The sequence below is a fragment of the Tinamus guttatus genome, unplaced genomic scaffold (assembly GCF_059628265.1).
Source record: "Tinamus guttatus ecotype Peru unplaced genomic scaffold, ASM5962826v1 Tinamus_guttatus_pri_ptg000356l, whole genome shotgun sequence".
Taxonomy (NCBI): Eukaryota; Metazoa; Chordata; class Aves; order Tinamiformes; family Tinamidae; genus Tinamus; species Tinamus guttatus.
In genome coordinates this window covers 5,042,729-5,068,505 of record NW_028288890.1, presented here as the reverse complement: position 1 = coordinate 5,068,505, position 25,777 = coordinate 5,042,729, and the positions used below count along the sequence as shown (strand labels likewise).

At 45.0% G+C, this 25,777-nt stretch overlaps 1 protein-coding gene across 1 annotated transcript in view; it reads left to right on the top strand.

Moving 5' to 3' along the window:
- Positions 1-25,777, top strand: part of GALNT17 (polypeptide N-acetylgalactosaminyltransferase 17) — a 169,846-nt gene that overhangs the window by 40,995 nt on the left and 103,074 nt on the right. The window contains exons 3-4 of the mRNA XM_088530133.1: positions 18,060-18,226; positions 25,503-25,677. Coding sequence (XP_088386259.1) covers positions 18,060-18,226; positions 25,503-25,677 — 342 coding nt within the window. The remainder of the gene's footprint in view (positions 1-18,059; positions 18,227-25,502; positions 25,678-25,777) is intronic.

The following is a 25,777-nucleotide window of genomic DNA, read 5'->3' as shown; positions in this document are numbered from 1 at the left end:
ACCGATGTAGTTCAATTGAGACTGAGATTCAAAAAGTCAATTTATTGGGGGAAAAAAAACTCTGCTTTTCTCCCACTCCTTTGCCTTTTTTTTTCTGTTTTCTTTTTTTTTTTTTTCCCCTCTTCTAATGCTATATGCTATTTTTGGTGGTGGTAATGTGATTAGCAGCTCACATTTGCTCTAGTCAGCAAAGTGGTGTTCGCTGAGCTGCTGGCTTTGTTGTTTCCTACTTTATAGTAGGAAACCTTCCCCTCTTCTCTGTCCTTTGTGTCCCTGCAAGATTTCCAGGGATCTCTAGTCTCTCCTGCTGCCCCTCATACTCCTCCAAGCAGAGTCCTCCTTGTAGGATCATTTTGTGATCTTGCACTGGAATTAATGAATGTGGAGGGGTTGATACTTGGAAGCGGGCAGGACCACTTAGACTTTTCAGCTAAAGATGAGAGAGAAGAACAGGGCCAGGTTAGTGTGTCTGTGTTGTGGGTTGAGTATGTGATCTTGCTGTGTAACTGAACGTCACATCTAGGGTGCCCTAGAGCCATGCCCCTGGAAGGTAAGGTCCCTTCTGCTGCAGGGCCACCAACGCCTCTGTAGCTCCGCTCCTGAGAGGTCTCCATATCCATGAGAAAGGCCATTGCTTGTGGTTGGGCTGATCAAGCACCACAGCTCCATGCTGAAGTGTCCTGGCTGTGCCATCAGTCTGAGTGTTGTGGAGGAGTGACACTGCTCCGGAGTGACATCTAAGTGCCAAAGCCCTTGAAGGGATCCTGGTGGATCTGACGGCCATATCTTTTCTCTCCTGTTTACAAGCTAAGCCCTGGAGAAGAATAGACAGAGATGATTTTGCTAAGAGTGTGGGAAGTGATGTACTGTAAGTTTATCTTTATGAAACTTTATTTTAGATATGGCTAGTAGAATGTTCCTTGAAATAGGGAAGTGTCAATTTGTCCAGTGCCGGAGCAAAAGCTCCGATAAAGTGAGCTGTGAGACAGGTAGATTGTGAAAGATACGTGTGCAATGCCCGTGTCACCAGGCCAGTGACAAAGCTGTTGCTTGGGATCTGCAGACCACTGAAAGGGGCATCAAGAGGACACAGCTACGTGGTTGCAGCGTGTTGCCAAGTTGTTAAGGAAAGGAGAGCATGGAGGGCTGCTCTTCCATCCCGTCTCTGCATGCTGCAGGAATTCTAAACAGCTGCTCATATTTCCCAAGTCTTCCAGCCACTGACAAGAAAAATATTGGCATGAGTTTTCAAAGGAACTAGAAGCCCAGCCTCCAGTTTTGCTGGTTTGGTTTGTCCGGACAAAATGAACTGCAAGAACAAATTGTACCTTTGGCTATATGATATGCAAATCCCCCTACAATGAAAAATCCTCGGAGTGAGACCTTCTATAACAGTTACCTGCATCTGAGCTTTCTACTTTCATTTTTTTTTATTCAGAACTCTGGCTTCTAGCAGAGCTTGCATTACTTTGTGAGAATTAGTTTCAGAATTAATTTTTTTTTCTGATCTTGGGGCGGGGGTGCTAAGGATTAATGCTGGCATTTTTAGTGTTGCATTGTATTATTCTTTAGAGCAAATATGAGTAATTTCATGGGAGGATGGAAGAGAGGGCAGCAATTTATTAAATATATGTAATTTTGAAGCTTGGCTAACACTTTGGAGGACAAAGTTTGGGGTACTGCCGTTGCATAACTTAAACACACTGCCGAAGTTCTTACATTTATTTTTCTGCTGCATTTTTTAGGAATCAGTTGTCTTGGTATTGTAAGAAGGCAGTTTGGTTATGATATAGGCTTGATTTTTTTGTTGAAGAATATGGAAAGTTTCAGCTTTTTCTATGCCTGACTTGAAGTTTCATTCTCTGTTTTGCTCGTGTAATTTTATGGCTGATTTTATGAAGGGTTTAATACAAACCATTTAAGTCAAGTATCCTGGTCTCTGATTAAAATATATTCAAGTCAAAGGAAATTAGCCTAAATGGCTTGGAAATTGCAGCATTAGTGGAGAAAAACTGTTGAAAGCCCTCTAGTTGATAAGTATTACAAAGCACGTATTCATTTTAAATATAGCAGTGATGCTTATTTGGTTCAGGGAAAGGCTTTAATGTCTGGAACGCCAACGGACTCAGCCTGTTCCTAGGCAGGTACTGCCCTGCTGCTTGGTTGCTTTTGACGTACTGCTTTCCTTTTCTTCCCTTTTAACTTTCTCTGTGTAAAGAGATGTATAAACCTGAATGTGTGTTGCTGCCCTGAAGGCTGATCTATGCCGGGTGGGACCTTTCAGTCCTGTTACCTGCCTCCTCTTTGTGGCCATGGCCAAAGCAAAGGAGAGCACCAGATGTTTAGGGGCAAGTTTAGTTTAGTTAGTTAGTGCGAGTTGGGCACATCTTGTAATCCTTCTGTGTTTGGGCTCCCTGCTCCTTGTGGTTGGAAGTTGTGAGGATGCAGAGGAGCAGATGTCCCAGCTCAGAGAGATACTGCAGGCAGATGTTGGTGATGAGGAGGCATCAGGAGTCCCAGCTGGTGGGTTTCTGAGACCATGTCCAGAGGGGATATAAAGGAGACAGGCAAGGTTTGCTGAAGAAAACCGTCCAAGGGGATGTTGGGCAGGGGGAGGCCCTTAAGAGAACGTAACGCCTTTCCCGGGACAAGGTACGTTCCTTGCCTTGATTTGGGGGTAACAGTAGTGTATCCCTTCAGTGTTTTGAGTTGTCGTTGTCATCATTTTTGTTACAAAGCACAGTTTATTTGAGAGACTTTGTTTTTCCTCCTCTTAAAAGCAGAGGCAGTTTTAAAACGATTAATACATTCAGATTAAATGTACTCAAAGTGCTGCCCATGGTGTGCAGAACTTCTGCATAGATACCTGAAGAATAGGCTGCAGATACGCTCTTCTTATGTGCTTTCCTGAAAGAAGGATGAAGGTGAAGGAGAAAGCTGATCAACTGTGAGTTTTATTGTTAATCAGCTCACACAGTATCTTCTGTTTGCTTGTGAAGGAAGATGACTGAATTGGGGAGAGAGGAAAAAGAAGGCATATTATTCCTTTTATTGAAATTGGAACATACTTCTATGCAGATTGAATGAATCCTAGGGGGCTGATAACATTTTCCACTTAGATGATCAGTTTTGTGTACCTCTAATCTTATTTTGTGATATGTGGTTTAATGGGGATCCTCCCCTACACGTAGCAGGAAGATGAAAGATTGTTGTGTGGGGTGAGCCTGGATGCCCAACTCATCCCTCCTCAGTCTCTGACAGTGGATGCTGATCAGCCCTAGATGCTTCAGAGGAAGATTGAAGAAATCTTCTTAAGGAAAACTATGAAATAATCTGCCCATTTAGTATATTTTTCTCTTCCCTGTTCTCATTCTCTGACCTTATTCAATATAAATGTGGAGTTCTCATTATCTCTTTAAAGTTCTGTTCCTTTCTGAAATCCTACTGAGCTCTGATTCAGTGGTATTTTATGGCATTAAGGGATTATGGAGTAGACTTAAGAAAAATAATATCTGCAATTTTGTTAGGACTGTAGAACGACCAGGTGAAGCTGATGTATTCATACTGCTGAGGGGCTTGGGCCAGCTGTGGAGGCAAACTCCTAGTTGTCAGGAGGCATAGGACATGAGGAGGAAAATGTGCTAGCCATGGGTTACCTCCCCAGCTTGCTGCTCAGAGGTTTTGAGGACTTCTTATTCTAGGAAACCCTATCTACTTCCACTGCCTCTCTCGTGGTTCCTATATATGAATTGGGCAAAGCATTGACAAATGTTAGTGCTGGGGGAGAGGTTGGGTGAGATTGTTCTGCTTTTGTTTTTCCACAGGATGGGACTGGTAAAAATTTTATATTTGCTAGGTGGGTCCACACGGCCTATGAGCAATGTCCTGGGCATAGCTGTATGATCCCCTGCAAGCAATTACTGAGGATTAACTAGTGGTCTACCCAGTTGCTCTCCGGTTTCCCCCATGGCAAGTTTGGGGGTTGACTCAGAGTCATTACACTCAAGTGTATCCCAAACTGAATCACCTGTTAATACTCTATAGCTGCTTTCCTTGGGAGCCTGAGAGTAATTGGGCTTCTCAGCACCATCTGGTCTTACTTTTTTGTACCAGCAACTCTGGCATGGCTCTTGGCTGAAATATGTAGTGGGTTAGAAAGAGCTTTAGAAGTGCAAGAAGGCTTCTGATAGGGATTATTTCTTGACAACTTGCTTAGAAGGAGCCAAGTCCCCCCTTTTTTTAAAAAAAAAATATTTTCTCTGAGGTGACCTGTCTGCTGTTTGGAGGGCTCTCAGCATGACCATAGTGGGTATGGGAATGTGTTGCTGGAGCTGAGGAGCAAGCTGCAGCAAGAGGCCCTTCTCTTCTGGGGCTCTTACCCCATCTCTACATGAGCCACTTGCCTCTCACCATGGAGGTACCTTTGGGTCTAAACATCCAGTCTGGTTAATGGGGTGTTGCAGGATCTTGTTATATCTTATTTTTATGCTAAATACATATTTGGAAAGCTGTGAAGATGGATGTGTCTTGGAAACAACAGGGCTGTCCAAGGGCATGGGCCTTGAAGACCTTTAAGGTAGTCTCTGGGCGACTGGTTTTCCATGTACTTTAGTCTCAGCTTTGTCTCTGGCACCAAGATAGTGAAATGAGATGGGTTCTTGGCAAGTCTTCTGGTTTGGACAAGAGACTGCCCTGTGGGATACTTCTTGTAGCCTTTTTTCCTCTAGCAAGATAGCATTTTGCCTTTATTCCCTCCAATGGGTACATTATTTTTGGTTAATGTGGCTGAGCTCCAGAAATAATATTGTGGCAAGTGAAGGGAGATCTTTAGTGGTAGCCTCCTCAAGTTTTTTAGTAGCCGGAGCCCTTCCCTTGTTGTGCATTTGTGACATTATGGCACATACTTGGTCGTGTCCTCCCCTAGGGTGCTTAGCCAGACATGATGAAAGGAGTCGAAGGAGAAGGGTAGCACTTGAAAGACAAAACATGAACTCTGTGTGAATTACAGCAGTGATATTTCCCGGGAAAGAGAGGCTCATGATTGTTTCTTTGCTGACTTTGCTGCTCATGGCAGACAAAGGAGGCCAAAGAGTTTTAAGCACAGTACATCATTTTACCTTTTCTGACTGTTGTTTTTTTTTTTTTTTTTTAATTCTGCTACAAATAATAGCAAGGAAAAGAGAGGCAGAACATGGTAATTTTCTTTAAATAAGCGATGGGAAAACCTAGCGAGGAATCAAGGCAGTGTAAGAAGGAGAGAAACCAGCGCAGGGTCTGAGGGGTTGAAATGCTGTTAGAACAGCCTGGGCGAGCGTATCAAAAGATGCTTTCATCTCTAACAACAATCGCAGCGAGTTGTGCGTCTTCTCTCCTGCTAGATATTTGTGATCTGATCTAGCACAGCTTGAAAAAAATCTCTGGCTGGGCCTTTTTATGGCTTTAATGTGGAAAAAGGAGTATTTTCCAATATTTGGAAGATTTTCTGGGAAAACAAATGAAGAAATTGAGCAGGAGGTGTCGATTGCAAAGTTCTAGCATAAGGGAGAAACATCTCGGAAAAGGCCTCGCCAAAAGCAGATCAGTTTTGTTATTCCCAGGTAGGTTGCTGGGTATCTTCTCCTGCCCCACTCGCAGTCCTGCCTGGTGTGTCTGTTCTCTGTCCAGTTTGGGGCCTTCCTGTTTCACCAGGCTGCAAATGTTCCTTAAGCTTTCCAAAGTAATGCATGGGGTTTTGCCAAATTTGTCCCGTATCTGATCTGAAATTTAGGGAGGGGGAAGCTACTTTTCCAGATGTTAATCCTGCAAACCCAACTGTGGAGCTGAAGCTCAGCTTGGCCTCTGTTTTATCAGCAAGGTAATGAAGATCTGAAGAGGAGACCCTGTGGCGTATGAGCACAGGGCTCTGCTTGGTGCTGGGAAAACTCTGTGACCATAAATTTATATTTAGGCAGTGCATATATATATATAGATTTTTTTTTTCATGCAACATATACCACTAATTGTCAGTTTTCCCCAAGTAGTTCCTGACTACAGAATTATTTCCTATCCTTAGGAGGTGGGAGCAAGATGCTTCAGGGAAGACATAACTATAAAGTGTATTATAAAAACACTTAGTAATGTAAACATTGGCATTAAATGCATGCTTTGGTAGAGGATTAGTGTAATTTAACAACTTGCTTTTTGTGCTCTTTTGAACTCCAGCTATGAAAGAAATACCTGTGTTATCGTAAATACTTCTGGCCAAGCCACATTTGTGAAAATAAATGAAGCAAATTAAGCTTTGGATAGGTTTCTTTTAATTTGGCTTCCAAGGGAAACAAAGCGTGTGTATTCGTGTATGCAGGGGTGATACTGGGGAAGTACATTGAGTTAATTCTGGAGTTCATTATGCAACTTCCCTTTCTTTCTCCTTCCCGCTGTCCTCATACCATGGTTTTTTAGTAAATTCTAGGCTCCTGTCTCCCACTGACTGTTTCTGTTCATGTGTGTGAAATGGCTTGTGTGCCTCGAGAGATCTTGGCAAGTGAACGAGACACTTGTAGGATGTCCTTTGTACTTGTCCTAATCCAGTAACTTTATTACAAGGACAAATAAATCCTAATCTGCACATTGTATTTTTGCTAAGCAATCGTTTTTTATTTTTTTGTCAGAACTTGCTGAGTAAGTAATGTGCATTTAGAAGTGCTTATATGTATGTATCTATGTAAATTCCAATATAGGTTTTAAATACTCTGATTGTAAAATGTAGACTACAGAATTTCTGAAAAGTAATCATTGGAAACAAGGTAGCTGTTTTGAAATGTTTCCCCCTGAAATGAGGTTTTTAAAGTTTTAGAACTGTAATGGGTCTTTTCATAAAATGTGTTAATGATCAGCACTGCATTTATGTTAATCCTGTGTTCTGCAAGTATGAGCATTTAACTGTGCTGGGCAGTATTAGGCCCTTCAGGAACGCTTGCATGAAAGAAAATGGTTTGCTTTTCCCTGTACTTCATAGAGTCGACATAATTTATGTGGTATTGATAACCTCCTTAGCAGGGAGACATGTGCAACTGAATCAGCAAAATACAAACTAAAATAAGCAATCAATGAATGCAGCATGATTAGGAAGCAGCATTGTGATATATAGCAGTCTAAACACTTGCTTTCTTCTAAGCCCGTTCATAATCTTTACAAAAGCCAAATGAAGATCAATTAACTTCCTGGTGAGGCTTTATTTTTGTAGCGGGGGGGAAAATGAATGAAGCTTTTTGGAAACCAATAGCTTTAGTCTGTGGCATTGCTTGTCACTCGTTCAGAAACAAATGCAAAGTTTTCGCTTTTATGCTGATATTTAGAGACAGACACACAGATAGTGAAGTACATATGTAAGTAATAGCTGAAAAGTAATATATTTGTCAGGATTAGGGAACCTCATGCAAGGCTGAACCTGCCTGCATGCATGTGTGCACACTGCATGTGTGTAGACAGATGGAGACCGCGGCGTGATTTACAACGTGTTGTATTGCAGACACTGAGCTTTGCAGCCCAGGTGTGAGTAAATCATTCAATCCAATCAGTGCACTGCTGATATATAAAAATTTACTTCCCAGGTTCTCTGCTGCATCAAGATGAAGCTTTGAGCTTTCTGCTTATACTTTTGTTTTGGGTCTACTCATATCAAGTACATCATAGACATTGCTTCCTAAAAATAAATCTATAGCAAGTCACTCTGTATTTACAGCCTTGAGTTGCAGAATATATTAATCTCCTTTGAGGCTTGTTGTAGGTGGCAGTGTGAGAAAGGGCCTGCCTGCAAGTATGTCAGCCTTTGGGCCCTCCTGTTCGTCTCTCAGATGCTGCAGCAGCTAATCTATAGCCTTAAGTCATGTTCTCCGGGTTTAAGTGATAGTGAAAGACCTTTCTGAAGTGCCTGTGCTAGATAGCCATGTGTCTGTTGTCATTTGGATGTCTACAGGCATTGAATAGGCTAAGCAAGAAGAGGCTGGATGCCCAGCTCGCAGGACATGTCTGAAATTCCCTACTGTGCCAGCTCTTGCTCTTCAGGAAAAATTACAAAGCTTTTCTTCAACCCCTTCACCATTTGGCTCTTGCTTGACTGTCTGTACTGGTTGAACTCCTCCCTAACCTGCCTCGTAGGGAGGGTGATGCTGTTTCCATTTGTGTGCTTGGACGAAGTGGGATGAACCATCTCTTCCATGCCAAATATACTTTGAGTCCCAGCTTCTCCTCTTCTGTATCCTCCTCTGCTTTGGTAAAATACAGGGAAGCTTATGACCTAGTGGAGTTTTATTTCATTTTTTTTTTCAGTTGTGGTCTGTGCTGTTCTCTTGTACTTATTGCACCATTTATTGCAGACTCATTGTCTAAAACACTGGAGTAAAACCAAGGGAGCTGTCACTAAGTAGATACATGATCTTAAGTAAGGTGCCCAAAGTTCCCCACCATTAAGAGGGCAGAAATCTCTCTTAGCTATTTGCACTCAGCTATCTAGTACTGGAAACTAAAATATGATCAGAAATGAACTCTCAACCCCACTCTTCATTTTTGATCCCTGTGGGGTTGCACTCGGTGGTTTGTCCGTGCCGTGGGGTCGCACGCGCAGGTTGCAGAGTGTGGGCGCCGTGGTGTCGATGCACCCTGCTCTTGGGGAGCTCCTGCTGCCGTTGGCCTTCCCCGCTGCCGGGGAGGAGAGCCGGGCAGGCCGGGTGCGCGACAGCCCTGTGCTGCAGGAGATCTAGTTCTGACAGCGCTTACGTAAATGTGTGCCGTGGAAAAAAAACACTTAATGTTGCCAGTGTGGATCTGTTATTTAGAAGAAGGAAGGAAAATAAATCTCTATAAAGTCGTTCATCATTTCTATCCTACCTATTACAGCAATGGCCATACTCCACCTCTTGGTATTCCAAACTGCACCAGTGTGAGCCACTTTTCCTATTTACTGTCCAAAGTAGACAGAGGATGTGTCAAAATCTTGAATTCCCATTAGATCTATTTTGATAAGATGCTCCTTAGGTAATGTTGTATACTAAGGATTTCACCTCAAGTTTGGCAGGTAATGGCTACAGCTGGGACAGCTTTATACCAGTCTGCCCTAAGCAGAGCTATGAACTGGATGGTGAAACTCCTCTGACACAAGTGGAAAGGGTTCCCATACCCAGAAGTGCCTGTCCATAAGATTAGTACCTGGTCCCTCTGTTATCAAGGGGGAGAAAAGGCCATTCCACCGATTTCAAAATAGCTGTGTCTGTTGATTATGCAAGGCAGTGGCTCTCTTATACATTAGATAAGAGAGATAGAATAAATTGTTATTTGGCAGTGCTAGGGTCCCATCACTGACCTCGAAGGGAGCATTGACATCTGCCTGGGACTACACGCCGGTTCATTAGGCCAGTCCTGCTTTGCTTCTCCACGATCTAATGAATAGCTGTTGCCCCTAATAGAGAGTGTCATAATGCATGCTGCTAATTCGCAGTTTTGCACGGCTGCCTTTCACCCCGCGCTCTCCGAGCACTTACACGTTTGTAACGCGGAGTCTTTGCAGACTTTGCTCCTGCCCTGCTCTACCCTTCTTCCCGGAGGAGCAGCGCTGGGGCTGCTCAGCAGTGAAGTTGGGAGCAGATTTTTGCATTTCAGCCTGCTTGCTACATCAGAAGTCCGTTGGAGGTTAGGGTGTGTGTTTCTTTGATGTGATGATGGGTATGTTTTTTCCCTGTTTTTATTTATTTATTTTTATTTTTTTATAAAATGCTGCAGACAGCCATTTTCAAAACCTGTTGAGTTGTTCTGTGCCAGTTTCAACTTTATTCAGCATTCAGCTCCGTGACATCCTGTGGCGCCTGAATAATTGATACCTTAGTTAAGAGGAGAGCAGCCTCCCCCCACTCAGAGCTTCTGCTGGACTTGGAGCCCCTGCTCTGCTGCAGACTTCCAGGGTAACTATATCTAGGTTTGGTCCCGAGGGAGACATACATTGATATGTCACAAAGGAGCAAAGTATCTTGCTCCAGATTAGCTTTATAGAAGAGCTTAGTAAGACAGTAGTCCATATGATAGTACTTTTTGGGAGATTTCCACTTTATGTGCACAAATTCTACACCAAATTGTCTCTTATGCACCCTTTACTTTAATGTTGCAATTCCATATATCATTGTGGGACAGTCATTTAAAAATGTATGAGCTTATTAAGTAGAACTCTCTGCTGCTAAACCACATTTTATAGAAAATCTACAAAATCCTGTAAAAGCCATGCCCAAGTGTTTGAGCACTTTCACTAGACTAACAATATTTTTGAGGACAGTAAGTGACAAGATTCATTTATTCTACTAATCCAAAGACTATTTGCCTATTTAAACATTCAAACCTTCAACCCTTATGCAAGAATGAAATGTCAGGAAAGGATAAGGTCTTGATAAGCACGTTAGCAGGATTTAGTAATCGCTCCTTTGCTGGTGGTCATACAAAATAACTAGACGTCAAGAGATGGGTTTGGAAAGTATGGAGGGCTCAGAGGAGAGAAGAAAAAAAAAAAAGGAAAAGAAAAAGTCTAGACAGTTAATTCATAGGAGAGGTGGAAGTCTTTGAAAACCTGTCATCGAGGTCTTATTTAATGAAGAAGCGTGGTCTCCATAATCAGAACTACGAAAGTCTGTCTACCCTGCCGTCCTCCATCCTGCGTGTGGGTTTTGGTTTCTCCTTTCTGCCTTGTGGAGCCAGAGATGCGCGTGTGCATGCCTGGCTGTGTCTGCCTGCCCCGTTCCTGAGTGTTTCCTTGTGAACGATCTTGCAGAGAAGATGGAGAGGGGTCTGGCAGGTCTCCTGTTAGTGATTTTGCTCCTTGGTCAGCATTGCACATAATACAAAGAAGTGCCCTATGCTAGTAAAATTCTTCAGATGCTTAAGGGAGTTGACATATTGGTTTAAATACTGTTAGAATTACAGAAGACACAATCTCTATAAGACACTTTATAAGATATGGGAGCAACATGGAGCCCCAAAGATGCAGGGTGTTATGTAGGCCTTGGAAATTCATCCCGTTCTGTGGCAAATTTTTCTCTAGACATCTAAGAACTGCAGAGGGGACAGGCTTTCTGTCACCTTCATGCAGTGCGGGAGAATTGTGCTGAGCAGCCTGAAAGGGCATTTCTGCAAAAATGAGTAATGGTGCAGTGTCAGAGCTAATGAAGATGCAGCTATTGGGTAGACACACTGGTCATCAGTCACCCTGAGCGCACGTGCCAGGGCTGCAGCACCTGAGTCCTGCTCCCGAGCTTTGTGGCAGCAGGAGCAGCCAGTCCGACACCTGCTTGTGCCCATTGGTGCATGGTGCTAACTTAGCAGCACGCTGTGATGCTCTGTGCTCCCAAGCACCGTCTGGGATGATCCTGCACAACCCACACCCGTGCCACTCATTACAGCCAGGCCAATTAACTTGTTCCTGTGTCTGCAAAACATCTGGCCTGCTGTTATTGTGTCTCTGCGTTACTCTGCGCCGCTGCTTCCTCTGGCAAGCAGTGACAGGTCCTGCTGGGGCGGAAGGGGAAAGCTTGAAGCTTGTACTGTGTTTTAAACCTTCAAATTTGACGTGCTAATTTTCTTGGACCATCAACAGAGATGAAGCAGAGATGCTTTCTTTGCACGTAAGCTGTTGCGTGTGCTCTGCTTGCTGTCACGGTGGCGTGGGGCAGGAAGGTGTGTAAATGAGCTCCAGAGGGTGTCTAAGGCTGTGTCCACGTAGCAAGGGCTTGCCTGGCAATGTGTGTGGAGGGGTTAGGGGTTTTGGCATGTCCCGCTGTGCTAAGCCATGAACCAGTTGACCGGAGCTCTCCAAATTCCTCCTGTGCGTGCCCGCCGTCCCCATGCAGCATGAGCTCTGCTCTTGCTGGGGCCGGGTTGGGACTCCCGACTCAACACAGCTTCCAAAGGAGTCTCCCTCCAGTGCCTTCAGCAGTACCTGAGCCTCCCCTGTGCCCAGGTTGGTCTGGAAAACACCCTCATTGGTCCCAGAGCATTTTCATGAGGTAAGTGAGATGGCTTTGGGACATTTGCCATCTGAAGAACAGGTGATTGAATCTGTAGGCAAAAGCTCTGTGTATGCAGCACATTGGAGCAAAAGGCGTAGCCCTGGCCCAGAGGAAAAAAGCACCTGTTGGAATTTCCTGGGCAGTTTCATGCAATGCAAAAATGTGCATCCAAGAAAATGGCATGACTGTCATGACTGTTTTGCTTCAGCCTTTAAGCCACAATGTGGGTAAGGTTAGCTTTTGCTCTGCCTTGTTGAAAACTGTGATTTTTAAAAACATCAGCAGGAATCTGTGTCTGCTGCAGCAGATACGTTTGCTTTAGTGGTATCTTTCTAATGCATGTTTACCTCCAGATAGGTCTTCCTGTTCATCTTTCTCTGTATCTAGGTTGACATCTTTGGTATTTTATTTTACCGTGCTCATTCAGTTGGAGACGTGACTTCAGATGGCTCCAGATGCATCATAGTCGGGAATGATTCATTAGAAATGCATCAGTAGGAAAATCGGCTTATTGATAGATCACTTTCTGACAGTTATTAGAGTTCTTTTTTAAGGTAGGTCCCAGTAATATCCTTAAATATTAGAAATATTTGAAGCCCCGATCATATATGACCCAAGCTTTTCAAATTGATGCTGTTTGGCCTTCTCAACAGAAATGAGAACTGCTTTACAAATGACACTTTTTTGCTGAGTCATCTGCACTTAAAATTTTGGTAGGCTTGAATTTGGGGGAAGGTCTTGGAAATAGATTTGTGCTTTGGCATGTGCCATCAAGAGGAGATGGCTGGAGGGAGGCGTATCCCAGAAGGTGGAAGATGATCTCTACGGTTCACAGCTCAGGAGCAGCAACTGGGATTAGTATTTACTGGCTCTCTTGGTATTAGCAGTACTTTTGTGTTGTGATCTGAGGAAGAATCTCTGTTCCAGGTTGTTCACAAGTTGCACCAACTACCCGGTACTGATAAATGGTTTGGGTGAGAGCAATGGAGGGTGTCAGCAGTAGAAACCCCCTGAGTTGTGTTGTCAGCAGTGTGACCTGGTATCAGGCAATGTCATTGCAGGTGCAATCTTGCATTGTTGCAAGATGGAAGTAGCTTTGCATCGCAGAAGAGAACAGATACGTATTAATTGAGCAATAAAGTGGATCGCATTGAATTAGTGGGCAAGGAGAAGTGTTTTTGGAGTGTTCCTTGCTGTCTGGTGGTCTCTTGATGCTTTAGGAATACTTGCTGCGATTCTGGGTTATTTTTCTGTCACAGGATCACGAAGCAGTAAATGGTATGATATCCCTTTTCCATTACAGAGACAGTCAATAAGCATCCTAACGTCAGCCGCTGTACAGAAGACTAGATTTACAGCTGTGTGGTGAGCATAAAACAAATGATGAGAGGATTGCAAGGCTCCTACATCAGGCAAACATGGACAGTAGCAAAACTTGTATCTTTTTGTTTTGTTCTGAAATTTGCTGACTTGATTAATATGGCCTGATGGATGCCAAGCTGTTCAGCATAAACTCAACCATATTTCCCCTTCCCCCACCTCCCCGGCTTGTCGTTGATTTGTTTCTGAATGATTTCTTATGTAAAGCAGTAACTGCAAAGAAGGAGCTGTAGAAAATATCCCCTCCTCCCTCCCCACCCCATAAATTTATGTTATTTTACATGCTTCCTGCTGCGTTCGTCTGGTTGCAAACTCAGGCTTCTCTAACCTCACCCGATTCCTGGGAGTTTTACTCAGACAGCCATGATTTAGTGGGACATAAAAGTGTCTCTTGCTCTGATGTCCCCATTGATCTAAATGAGAGACAAAACTCTAAGGAATATGAAAGATGATGTTTCTTTTTGCCACTGCTACACAGGATTTAGAAAAAAATCCTGCAAGCAGGTGCCATCCTCCATTTAACTAAGAAGAGTGGGATTTAGCAGGGAAAACATCACAGTGCGACCTGTGCTAATTAGTGTGTGAGCATTGGCGAGTAGGCAGTGTCACGTGCTTTACCCATCAAATGCATTTTTTTATTCTAAATCTAGCAGAGGGGAATGTGAGGGACCAACTTGAGTGTTTTTGAATCTTCCATGGTTTGATGGACTTTGGGATGCAGGAGATCTGGCACTAGCATATTACCTGTGTCCTGGGTCCACAGCCAGATGTGAATGGTGCAAGGTAGCACCCAGTGGAAAGTAGGGAAGATATTTGTGAAACAGCCTTTTAGTAATGAGGGAAAGCTGGAAGTGGAGAACTTTATGTTCAAAAGAAGTGCTGTTCTTTATGGGTAACTGAAGTGTCTATTTTGTTGCTTTCTCCATGGCTTAACGTTTGAATGAAGTTTAAAAGATCTTGAAAAGCATGCAGTGTTCCCTTGGAAATCCTCCAGCTTTGCTGGACTGAGGCTTGTGGGCAGACCACGAATGGCTGGAGCTGAGGAATAGAAATAAAACCCAAGATTGCCTTACTAGCAAGCATGATGAGCTGCAGAAGACTTCTAGCTCGCCTCGCATAAGTAGGTCTTTTTTTTTTTCTTTCTCCTCACACTGACATTTCAGGTTCTAAAAATCTTGTCGAAGATCTCGGAAGAAAAGGTTTCTTCATGGAGATTCTTGTATTCATTTGGGTGGTTAGACTCAATTTTCCCCAAGAATGTTCTTGAATATCACATTTCTCTCATTAATTGCTAATCCCCAAAGAGGCAAACCCACAGTCTACGCTGAGTTGCTCAGCTGTGTCAAAGCAGAAGTTCTGGCGGCTTTTGTGCACATGGTGATTCAGACCTTAGTGTATCCTTCAGGATTGAGTCCCATTTGTGTAATGAGCTAGATGTGAATCCTAAATTTGGAGTGATTTGGGATCCAAATTTTAAGGTAGTCTCTGGAATTTGCTCAACTTGCCTGAAGGACACTACTGTGGATGGAGGAGGAAGGTGTAGTCCTGGGGATGGTGTGCTGGCTTGATTAGCTTGGAACAGGCTGAAGGCAGGAGATAGTTTCCCCCCTGCATTTTTCCTGCTAGGAGAAAACGCAGCCTCTCTTAGTTAAAGAGGAGGGTTTTCTGTTGTGCTTTAGGGTGCAGGCAGATGGTGATCCCCTCCTGGAAAACAAAGCCTGCACGGGTTGTTGCACAGACTCTGTTTCCCTTTTGCTGGCTGCCAGGAGAAGCTGGGAGCTTGGATGCTCACACAGATCTGGCAGGAGATGGCAGATCCTCTATTTCTTAACTGCCACCTCAAATTCCTCTAATATTTTTATTAGGAAGAAAGCAGCCAGCTTTTGTGTGTCAGCCTGAGTTGTAAGGGTAAAGCACCAAATCCATATCCGTTCCTTTTGTGCTTGAACTTTTCAGATGAAAAGAAAACCCCTTCCTATCTCCTACAGTCATTATTCCTGCTGTTTTTATCAAGTCCTTTGCTGGCCCTTCTTGTTATGTCTTAGCTGAAACACTGTGATTTTCTTTTTCTTTCTTTTTTCCTTCTTTCCCCTCTTTGCCTTGCAAGGGAATGCAAGGTGATTTCTGAGGTAAAGACATATTTATTGATACGGCCGCTTGACCATGATAACCAGCTGTGGCACTTGCAGAAGCCACTCAAGAGTGTTCTGTGTATGCCAAGCCATGGAGAGCAGTGGCATCACATGGGTTAACAACACAGGGCTTTGACATGCCCACTCTTTCCCCTGACTTATCTGTCTTCCCCCTATGTCTTAATTCAGCAATATTTGGGTGAAGGAGAAACACGGTAGGAGTGGAGCTGAGTGAATGCGAACGATAGGTGAACCTCAAAGCACTTGGTCTGTGTTTTTATCCAAAGCACTTTGATCAGGAACAGAGCTCTTTATACCCCTGGAAGTGTGCCCAGAGGGAAGGCTGAACAGAGGTTCATTGCTTAAAATTGTGTGTATATATATATAAAAATTATATATATATTTTCCCCTTTGGCCACCTTTTCTTCAGCTTAGCAGATACTGACATACATGGAAAGCAGGTTTCCAGGATTTCACGGTCCATTGCTATTAGCCCATCACTACTGCTTGGTATTAAAGAGATCTTCTGAAATGCTGTTCAGCAATCGGGAGAGTATGTTCCCTTTGGAGAGGGCTTGGATTTCTTCAGGGAGACCAATAGTTAAATTGAAGAATACATTCTTTTTTCCCTTTTTCTTTTTTTTCCTTCCACCAGCATACTTGTTTAACTGAAGGAGATTTGTACAGAGCTGTGTTTCTGTGCATATTGTTGCTTCCCCCGTCTCATTGCAGAGTCTGAAGGGTACTTGCTGTTGCCTGAGAAACACCTACTACAATTAAATATAGAGTCAGTGTTGGTTAGTCAGTGGGCTTGAAGCTATGTCTGGAGACGCTTCTTGCGTTCCTGCTTTCTTTGCTTATCGGGGCAGGATTTGCTCGGCAAAGGCTCATTGTAACTCGGTGAACGCTGCTAATGTTGCATGTCTAATCTGTCGCGAGCGGGGAAGGCTTGCTCGCTTTTGCTCCTTCTTCCCTCGGCGCATCTATTCACCGGAAAGCCAGAGAGTTGGATTAAATTGTTTAAAGTAGTTAAAGACTCCCCACGGATATGTGTGTGTATGAGTGTGTGTACAAATGCTGCATTTCCATCTGTATTTCCCTGAGCTGCCATCCAACGCAAGTAGCTCCTGTGCAAGACCAGCCCTTCGAGGGAGCTCAGAGGCACCCTGGTATGTTTTACCATGGAACTTAGTAGGCCCTTATGCGCTCGTCTGTTTGTTCTTTGCATATACTGTGTCAGGCTTCTGGTTAAGATAACGTTGCATTAAAGCTACACCGGTGCCTCACTGGAAGTTATATTTGCTCCTTGAAGAGCTGGGGTCTCCTAAGGGGGCTTCTTCCGGTATGGCCATCTGAATTCTGCTCCATATGTGTCCTCGCTCCTGCTGTCTGCTGTGTTTATGCTCCGGGAACCTTTGGCACGCCAGGATGAAGCTGGTTCCTCCTCTGTGCAGCTCCGATGGGCAGAAACGTGCGTAAGCAAATGCCCAGCCGCAGAGGCGAAGCCTGCCTGGAATAACGAGTCCTGAAGCCCTGAGAGGTGCTGGCGTGAGCAAACGTGCGTGAGGCCAGGCAGGGCCCACCGTGCGAGGGCGATGCAGGCAACGAGGTGGCGGGGCCTGGGGCAACGGGTTACCATCATGGCCCGGCCTGGGTAGTTGCTCTGCAGCCAACACCTCCTCCTGGATGTTGGTCTAACGGATCCCTGAGCCCGGGGCTGCCCTGGATCCCTTTGGTCCTTGTCGCCTGGTCCCCAGCACTGTCTCGTGCCTGGCCCCAGCGGTGCCACCCTGGCGCCCTGCCGAGGCCCAGTGGCATGAGGTGGGAGCTGTTGCCATGGGGGGCTGGAGCTGCTCAGAGCAGGCCGGGGCGGCCTCCTTGAGTCCCTTCCAGCCTCCTTGAGGGTTTTGCTCTGAAGATCACCCTGGAGTATTATTATTATTATTTTCTTCTCTATATTGGCTGTGAAGTGCAAAGACACCATGGCAATACTCCACTGGGATGTTTCAGAGATGGAAATAGATTTGGAAAAATCTGCAGAGAGAGAGAGAGAGAGAGATAAAACATTTATTAGAACTGTTTAACCGAGGGTCATTTTGCATTCGTTTCACTCGATAGCACATGGGAAGAGAATTTGTGAGCACCGCTTAAGACCAAAAACTCATTTCTGAGCACGTATTCATCTTAAAAAGGCACAGGCAATATGGAGTTCAGCCTGCAGTGGCAAACTAGGAGGCGGTCGGTGCTGCTCTGGTGCCTGCTTTGCCTTGTGTGCATGCAGGTGCACACAGGGTGCATAAAGGTCCTGCACATGGTCCTTTAGCATAGGAGCTAAAGTAGCTCGAGCTTTTCTGCGCTATAGCACTAAAATCACGCAAGAGCACCTGAAATGGGTGTTTGCACAAAGCTAGGGGTGCCAGCCGTGGTCCTGAGTGGTGCGTCCAACACAAATGCCCCTGAATACAGCCGTGGTCCTGTGCATGCACTGCTCACCCCATGTCTCTCTCTGCCTGTTGGGCTCCAGGTGCAAAGAGCTGAAGTATGCCAAGGACCTCCCCCAGATCTCCATCATCTTCATCTTCGTGAACGAGGCGCTGTCGGTCATCCTGCGGTCGGTGCACAGTGCGGTGAATCACACGCCCGCTCACCTCCTGAAGGAGATCATCCTTGTGGACGACAACAGCGATGAAGGTAGGCAGCGCGGTGGGCCGCTTGGACAGGGAGGATGTGCTGGCTGCTCCAGGCAGTCCGGGTCACCCTGGCCTGTTTCTTCAGCTTGTATAGCACAAAAGCAACAGGATCGTACTAAAGTTAAAATCTGAAATTACTGTTGTTTGAAAGTTTAGTTAGGAACTAGAGGACTAGAGGAAGATACCAGAGCAGATTCTTTTATTTCTATTTTCTGTAGCATCTAGAATCCTGGCTTCACCTGTAGCCTTGGTTTTAATAGCATCTTTGGTGTCTGTAGAGTTGGGATGAGCAAGACCCTGAAGTCTAGTGATCTGTTCCTGTCCTGACTCCTTACGGTGGCTTTGGCAAGATATTTTCCCTGGGCATGTCTTGCTTTTCCTGTATAAAGTCAAGTCCCAAGCTCTGTAAATGGCTGGGACTCTGTAGTAATAAAGAACTGATCCTACTGGCATACAAGAGTATTTCTGATGCAAGAAAGAAAAGCAAAGAGGAGGAGGAGGCACACTCATGTCTTCTAATTCAGCTTTTTTCTTTTTTCTTTTTTTTCTCTTAAAACACCTTCCTTTCCAGCTTTTGGTAATACACATCTGTGGGGGGCTTAAGTCACATGCAGAAGTGTTTTCAGGCTCGGTTCTTCCCAGATTTATTTTTTTCCAATATTTATTTGGTCATGCCACATAATATATGGGGATGGAGTAGGTAAAATCTTCATGAAGACTAGGAAAAGGTTAAATTACTTTGATTAGTGTCGCCTTCTTTCCTTTTGTGTACTGTAATGTTATTAAAAAGAGTAATAGACGTGGGCTGTGTATCTTGTGATCAGAAGCGAGAAGAGGAGGGTGCAGTAAGAGGAGAGTTTGTCTTTTTCCAAGAGCAAGTCTGCGAGGTTGCTCTTTTCGTGGTGATGAGATGGAAAAAAAATAAGAAGCTCAAGCCTGTAAAGATAGGCACTGGAGTACCACACTAATGAGCACTATAGAAAGCTGATGAATTATAATTACCCATAAAAGGAAGAGGAGGCCAGTTCCTCAGCTGATGGAAGTCAGTGAAGCTTTAGTGAAGCTAACGAATGCTGGGATGACATGTGCTAATGAAGCCCTGGGATTTCAGAGCCAGAACCCTTTGGCCAGCTAAGGACAAGTGTGGATGATCTGTGTTTGCAGTTGTTGATGTTTCCCCTTGCTTAGATGGTTAGAAATAACAGCATGAAGTACTGCACCTCCAAGTTCAGTATCAGTGGAATGAAGAGAACACGCCTTTAGACAAAAGCCACTGGTGGTGATTACTGAGATGTCTACAAGCTGTCTACAAAGAAACAGGTTTCTAAACAGTCTCCACCAGCCATTCAGGATGCAGCACTGAGGCTGATGCTGTACCAAGTACTCTGGAGATGCTTATGAAAGGCATAGGACTATGGAAGAAATCCTTTCAAAAAGCATCCCTCTTCTCAAATAAGCTGGGACTGCAGCTGGCACTGAGAATGCAAAACGGAACCTCTTTATGTGCTGCCCAAAGGTAAGGCATCACCCTCCGTGGGCTGGCTGTGAGGAGGACAGTGCTCGGGGGCTTTGGTGGAGAGGCTGCGGGTTGGATGGCAGCAGGAGCAGTGGGAGGAGGTTTCCAAAGCTTGCAGCATGCTCAGGTATTTCCAGCTGCGGGTGGCGGTTTTATGTGCCTGTTTGGCCTGGGCTGGCCAAGGGGTCTGGTTCATGCCCAAGTGCCTTGTTGTACCCATCTACAAACCCTGTTCAGAGCTGTGCTAAGGGGCAAGAGAAGGCTAAACACCCAGGTGGGTCTGTCCTCAGCAACGTGATGCAGGAGTAAAAGTAGAGCTAGTGGAGGCAGCATGGCAAGAGACCAAGGAGATGATATTAGCTGGGAGGGTTAGTTAATAATGTGAGCGCTGCTGCTTTTGGGCCTTTATAGGCAGCCTGACAAATGAGACTTCTAAGGAGGGATTTAGAGGAAAATAATGAGGGAACTTGGCAGATGTTATGGAGAGCTCCTCCCAAGCATGCAACAATCTGGTTTCCTCCTATAAAAAATGCTGCAAACCAACACGCGCCCCTAGGATGTGTGTGTGTTCACTCACTGCAGAGTCGAGGAGTCTCAATGACATGAAAGAATTATTAATGGCAATAATGTTGTGTCGTAGTTCACATTAATGGCAGGAAGTAATTGTGAGCAGCAATAGCAACATCTTACAGTTGATGCTTGGGATATTACAAACAAAGTAGTTGTAATAAATGGGTTTGATTGCTACAGAAAATAATTACAGAGAATTAGGTTCTCCTGAGCTCTGAGATTCAGGGATGAATCCTCGCGGTGCGCACGGGGCTGCGTGGGTGTTGTGCTGGCGGTGGCCGTGCCTGAGCAAGATGAGAGCTGGCAGAGTCTGCTGGCGAGGGCTGTGTCTATCCATGAGACTGTTTGTTTGGTGTGTGGCTTGTAGCTGTCGCCCAGGTCTCCAAAGCCTCAGTTTGCCCTTAGGTACCCCACCAACGAGTCACACAGCAAGAGCAAAACCTTTGGTGCCTTGTGCTTGTAGAGTAGCACAAATGGCTTCCAAAACCTCCGTAGACTTTTCTCTGCACCAGCCTCTTCTGCTTCTTCATGGCTGAGTTGTAATTATATATAGGTGTGAATATATTGTAATGAAAATCCCTCCTTGAAGGGGAAAGCTTGGGGAGTTGTAGTCTGAACCCCTCTCCTCCCTTGAGCTGTGCATTGTACGTTGTAAAGCCTCTTTTTTTGTTGTCTGCTTTTGTTTGTGTTTGCCGTTGCAAGAGTCTAATTACAAAGCCGGTGCGCAGGTTGTGTTTCTGAGTGATAACGTGTTGCCTCGGTGGTTGGAGGAATACAGCACAATGCCCCTGAGACGCTGTGTTATCTTGCAGTCGCATGCTTTGAGTCTGTTGCTTAATCATCACCGTCTTTTTTTGCCGTCTGTTTTTTAATGTTTTTAATCTGGGATAATATCTCTTTGAAGAGAAAACCTTAGTATTAAAGAAAGCCTCCTGATAAAAGACTACTTAAATTAGCTGGCTACATCCAGTGATCTATGCCACTGGTTGTAACTTACCTTGGTGTATCATATTAGCTGTGACTAGATATATCACTTCTGCAACTCGTTTCAGCAGCAACAGCAGTGGTTCTTGTGCCCTCTCTTGGGAGCCAACTCTCCCCTTTCGCGTGTGCATGTCTAGGGCAAGGTTTTAACAGGCTAGCGAGAAGCCGAGTCATATCTCTGCTCTTCATACGCATCCATCCAGCCTGAGGTTCTCATTATTCCAGGTCCTCAAACTATAGATGAGCTGCTTAATTGCAGGCACCTAGTGCTACTGCACTTATGTTCAAGTCAGAGTTCTTCAGACCATGTCTACTTGCAGAGTAGAGCAAACCTTGCTTGCTTTTCTCTATTGCTTTGGATTTTGCTGAACAAGGTGAGTTCCAAGACTTGATACAGAATTCACCTAATGGGACCAACTTTGCCTGTAACCTTATTATAGAGTTGATTAATGCGCGATTCATGCACCAGCTCCCTTTCTCACAGTTTCCTCCTAAATATTTGCAAGTAAACATGAGAGGCTTTTGGAGACCAACCTAGCTCTGAGTGTCTCTGCAAAAATGTTATCATTTGTTTATTGCCTGTTGAAGTAATTTCTTGGGGGTTACTGTTGCAGAAAAGCTACTTTTCATCAGTTTGGTGCCTCAGTGAGGTGAGAGGGAAGGAAGACATGCTAGGCAGGTGGGTGTGCTGGTGGCACAGTATGCTGCAGTGCCTGCGGTACCTGGTGGATCTCACTGCGTGCTTCTGATTTTCAGCCCTGAGCTAAAGAGGAAAAACTGCTATTACAGTGTGCAAGGCTGCAGTGGGGAGAATGGCAGCAAGTTGTCCAGATCACATGATGCTTTCTGCTCTGCTTCAGTATGTGGAAAGCCCTGAAAACAGCAGATCCAAAGGCAAGGCTGCCAGTTTGTGCAAGCCGACTGCCTTCAGCGAGCGTGTTCCCTTGTGTCCCTTTGTGGAAGTCACTTAGTTCCTGGCGTGCAATTTCAGACCTGTCAGCCGTCCTAAGCAATACAGATCTGGGACATGTTGCAAAGATTATGGCCAGACCTTTCTTAAGTTTGTGAGATGGGCAGAAAACTTTCCTGCTACTGACCTTAATGCACCAGCTCTCGGCACTGCAACCCGTAGCTGTCTGTTCTGCCAGTGCCACGTCAGGGCAGCGTCAAGTTGTTTTCCTGATATGCTAATGGCACTCACTCAAGTGACTGCTGAGTGAAGGAAAACACAGGGTAAAATTAGGAATCACTTCAAATGACTTGGATTAAGATTAGATTTGAGAGCGTGTTCTGATTCCCTGTGCACCGGAGTTCACGTGGAAGCAGAAGAGCCCTGCAGGTCTCCCAGGCTGCTCACCGCGGTCCCCTCTTCCACACTGCTGCAAAGGGGAGGAGAAAGCGGCCAAGGCTTGATTTACATGTGGGAATTTTTCAGAGCATTCCCAGGGACCAGGATTTCAAACCAGTTTCAAACCAAATGAAAACCTCAGTTTTTCAGTAAAGAGGAATATGCAGCATCCCCTCCATTAGGGACTGCCCAGGGATGTAACACAAGGTAGTTCCCACTGAGCTGCCTGCAGCCTGGCCTGACCTGGAGCAGAAGGGGAGCCAAACCCAGCAACTTGTTAGCAGAGAGAGGCCTTGGGACCACGTCTCCCGTGTCCATTCAGTGCTTTCCCGTCTCCGACGGCTTCTCCCGGTGCACGTTGCAGCACGTGGCGCGCTCGGCGCGTTGCAGGCTGCGCAGCGGATGCGTCTGCTGTGCATGGCAAGGGGAAGGCAGGCTAACTGATGCTGATACTGGGATAAGAGAGCCCTCCGTGGGTGATGGCCTGGGTTAAGAGCAGAGCCCTGCTCCAGCTCTGCTGAAGGACACTCGTGTCACGAGCTCTGCAACGTGGCTGCTTTCGACTGCATGGGGGACTCAAGCAAAGCCTAGTTCTCTCCTCTGCCTGATCCTTAGGGACGTAGTCTCGGTCGCTTTGCACTCTTGGCAGAGTGGATCTTTATGTACCAGTATCCAACCTTTTTTTTTTTTTTTTTTTTTTTTTTTTTTTTTTTGAAAAAGGAGGATGCCGCTGTGATTTCCCTTGGATTTTGTGCCTAACTATTGCACAGTCTGATTCAGATAGGAATTTCTCCCTTGGGCTTTACCCTTCACTAAACTTGTGGAATTAAGTTACGCTTCTTTTCTGTTTCACTAGAGCTGTACTCAAGCAATTCCCCTGATTGTTTTTCCCATTCCCCTGTTTTCTTTCAACTGCGAAGCTTAAAACTGCAATTTGAAAGTTGTTTTAATTGTTTGGTCTAGGCTGTAATTCCATGGTCTGCAGCCTTAACGACTTGCCTCCTGACAAAGCACATGAAGCGCAGACACTGTCCTTGTGGGGTTTTATCTGTCAAAAAATCTGTGTCTCTGTCTCCTTGAAAGCACTCGAGAGGTGTTGTCTCCATAAAACACTGTTTTTTGGTTTTTGTTTGTTTGTTTGTTTTTTCCTTCCCTGCAAGTGGCTCAGCATGAAATGGAAGTTGCTGAGTTATGTATGTATGCGATGCAGATGCTCTGAATTGAGGAAGGGGCTCATTTACTTTATTCTCTTTATTCCCACTTCAACATGAAAGAGAGATGAGACTTTTGGGAAATTGGTATGTGAGAGGAACAATCCCAGAAAGGCAGTCTGAGGAAAGCACGTTTTCTGTGTCTGGAAGAAGGCGTGGAAGGAGAGGGAGTAGATAATCCTGTTTCCTTTGATGATTTATCTGGCTAAACCCAGCAGATGGGACTTGCGTTTTGCTCTTTTGTTCTCCATTGCTATGGATTGTCCAACTAGGAACTGGCTCCGTTGCTCCTAAGTCTTAAGTATTTTACCCTGTGAATGTGTGGTGTGTGTGTATGTGTGTATATGTTTGTGTGTGTTATATTTATTTATTTATTTATTTATTTATTTATTTCACCTCCTTGCGGGAGTATGTATGATGGGAGGTAGCCGCTCATCTGACCTTGCTTGCATTTCCAGGAAGCCCTTGAACGTCACAGGAATGCAACACATTCTCCAAAAATGACCGTCCTGGTGTTAGCAGAAAAACTGAATGTGTTTAGCTGAAATGCCAGAAATTAAAAGGACCAGAATTTCTGGCAAAGCACGAGAATAGCTAGGCACAAAATGCCGTGTTGCTAATGGGAAACTGATGGCTCTTTCTGCAAGGTTGCATAGACTTTGTGGCTGATTAGCAGAAATTCGCTAAAATGACCCAGACAGGTGAGTGTGTTTTGCTGCCCCTGCTCTGTGTGTCTTTCAGCATTATTAACTCAGACCAAGCTGTAGTCTCGGCATATCAAAAGATTCAGGGCAGTCTGTATGTGCACAAGGGTTTTTTTTTCTTTTTTTTCCTTTTTTTTTTTTTTCTCTTGCATGCAGGTGGGTTGCAGCTGGACCTTAAGGCAGAGCTACTCAGACGGGGCAGGAGAGGCTGCTCCTTGCTGTGTGTCCAGCTCGGCAGGTTCCCAGGAGAGGTTCCCCTCATGGGGCTTCCTTTCTGCTTCTGCAGTTCTAAGACCTGTGTTCTTAAAAAGGAACTTAGGAGCCTTTTTCTAAATTTTTAAAAAAACTACTAACGTTTTCTATTTTAACCTCTCACATGCTTCCATGTTCAAAAACCTACACATTATTTATGTTTGGGAGGGAACTACTAAATACTCCTATGTTCAGTACTGGCTGCAGACTGATGGATCTGCTCTGTTGTCAGCAGCAGCACGTACACAGGGGCTTAGGCAACAAAACAAAATAATCTGCAGTCCCCAGTAAGTAGAAGAGATCCCATATGAGGATCTTCTAAATAACTCCAAAGTCTGTTTCTTACTGTCATAAAAGCAGGGGGAATTTCAGCTTTTCTGGTGACAACTCTTGGAAAACATACAGCAAATGCTAAGACTGTAGTAGTCAGGGTGAATAAAAAGGGTAGTGAAGCTCAGGTACACAGTCTGATGTGGTTTTTTTTTAAAGGGGCTGTGGTCAGGTCTGTAAAACTGCTGGTTTGCAAATTAACGTTGATTGCACCTAAACGAGTTGCAAATGACTGCACCCCTCCCCGGGGTGCGGAGAGGTGTGCGGTTCTGGTAAGTTATGTTGTTATCCATTGATTAAAACGGGCTGATTTGGGGTGAAAATGTCGCTCCTCAGCGGGTCGTCTGCTCCTTCTTTTCTAGATGAGCTGAAGGCGCCCCTGGAAGAATATGTCAACAAGCGGTACCCAGGCCTGGTGAAGGTGGTTCGCAACCAGAAGAGGGAAGGCCTTATCCGAGCCCGTATCGAAGGCTGGAAAGCTGCCACCGGCCAGATCACGGGGTTCTTTGATGCCCATGTGGAGTTCACTGCTGGCTGGTAGGTGCTGGACCTCATCGTGTTAGTGTGCGTGAGAAACACTCCAGTTCAAAATTGTGTGAGGAGATCTCTGGCAGCAGATCAAATGCATTACTCATCC